This window comes from Coturnix japonica, chromosome 2 (genome assembly GCF_001577835.2).
Source record: "Coturnix japonica isolate 7356 chromosome 2, Coturnix japonica 2.1, whole genome shotgun sequence".
Classification (NCBI taxonomy): domain Eukaryota; kingdom Metazoa; phylum Chordata; class Aves; order Galliformes; family Phasianidae; genus Coturnix; species Coturnix japonica.
In genome coordinates, this window is record NC_029517.1 from 64,236,914 (window position 1) to 64,238,671 (window position 1,758).

Sequence of the window (1,758 nt, forward strand, 5' to 3'; positions counted from 1 at the left end):
GAGCTGCTGCTGCTGCTGCGAAATCAATACCCGCCCCCCCCTCCCGCCCTCCACCCCTCAACCTTATTACCGATAGAAGTGCTCCGGTGCTGCCGCTTTCTCCTTATGGAGCACGGGGGGCTCTGCGGGATGCGGGGCTGCGCGGAGTTCCCCGCTGCGGTGTACGGGGGAGGATTTATAGAGTATTTAAGAAAGAAATGGGGGGAAGAAGAAAATTAAAGATAAAATAATACAAATAAGGAAGGCTCGGGGTGAGCTGTTCTGCTCAGCCCTGTCCTCGCGTGAACCAGAACTGCCGCTGTTCATCGAGAGATGGGGTCTGGTTCAGCCCTCCATGAACCAAAGCCTTCCGGGGTACCCCGGGCATGTTACATAAAAAGGACGACACCCCCGTTTCAAACAATAGTTTTTATTTTATATTTCTGTCTATAGTTTGTAGCAAATCTTTTTTTTTTTTAATTTTTTTTTAGTTATATATATTTTTTTGCTGAATTGACTTTATAATAAACTTTTTAAATTATTATTACATTTGTTTTTTTCTTCTCTTTTATTTAAAACCGAGGCTCCGTTGATTTATTTACGTACTTATTGATTTCCAAAATCATTTTACTGTTGTTTTTTACTTATTTTTCTTTTCCTTTAGGTTCCCGTTTGAGCCCCCTCCCCCCCCGTTAGTGACCCCTGCTGCCGGCTACTCAGGGGGTTGCTGGACGTGTGACACCTAAAACAAAGAGGGGGACGAAATTAAAGGCGGTGAATGTGGACCGATGTCTCCGTACGGCGACAACGGAAGGGAACCGCGCTCTGCCTTCAATTCTCCTTTTACTCCTGGGGGCGCGGAGACGCATCTCCATCCTTTCCCCTTCCTTCTTTCCTTCCCTCTTTCCCTCCTCCCTTCCTCCCTTCCTTCTCTTCCTTCTTTTCTCCTTTAACTCGCCGTTTCGCCTTGAGAAAACTCTGTTTTGAATTTATTAGCACTATTTTCATTATTATTCCCTTTTTAATTGTTGTCGTTGTTTTTTTTTCTTATCTATTATCGTTTCGTTTTAGTTTTCTGCAGTGGAATGACCGTAAAACAAGCGACCGTGGAGGACAGATGAAGCTGTGAGTTATTCACCAGATGCTGCGTGCGTGGACATCCCCCTCGGCCCCACCGCTGGGTCGGGTGGAGGCCCGGAGCCGTTCCTGAGATTTCTAGTGCACGCCGGGGGCTCGAGCTCCTCGATCTCTCTAGATATTGTTTTCTCCTCTATTTGATCTGAAGCGATAGTAAAGCTGAGGTCCGGTTCGGGCTGCACGCCGCTGCCTGTTTGGTAACGTTTGGCAAATAAAACACGAAAAGAAAAAGGGAGGGAAAGGGAAAAGAAAGAAAAGAAAAGGGGAACGATTCCACAGTCCTACACGGGTCTTCCGCCACCATCAGCCACCGCCACCGTCACCAACCACAGCCGAGCACAACGTCCCCAAAGCCGCGGACGGACGCTCCTCTCCGGGTGCAGCGTGGGCCCAGCTAGAAGGGCAGCCCCCAGGTGGCCAGAGCGGCCCCCAGTGCTCCCAGCAGCACGGGCAGCGCCGGAGGCAGCAGGGACGGGGCTGCTCCGCTGCCGCCTCCGCACAGTTCGAACAAGCTGCCCTGGAAATCGAGGTTTTTGGATTCCCGTCTCAGTTTCTCCCACAGGTCTGTCGCTCCTTCCTGGCAATCCGTGAGCGCTGTGAGGGTGCAGGCGTGGAAATCGTCCCAGTACCTGCAGAGGGGGA

At 50.6% G+C, this 1,758-nt stretch overlaps 1 protein-coding gene across 1 annotated transcript in view; it reads right to left on the minus strand.

Annotated features, from left to right (window-relative positions):
* Positions 1-624: 624 nt before the first annotated feature.
* NRN1 (neuritin 1) overlaps positions 625-1,758 on the minus strand; it is a 7,316-nt gene continuing 6,182 nt past the window's right edge. Inside the window, exon 3 of the mRNA XM_015854653.2 lies at positions 625-1,745. Coding sequence (XP_015710139.1) covers positions 1,511-1,745 — 235 coding nt within the window. The 3' untranslated portion in view covers positions 625-1,510. The remainder of the gene's footprint in view (positions 1,746-1,758) is intronic.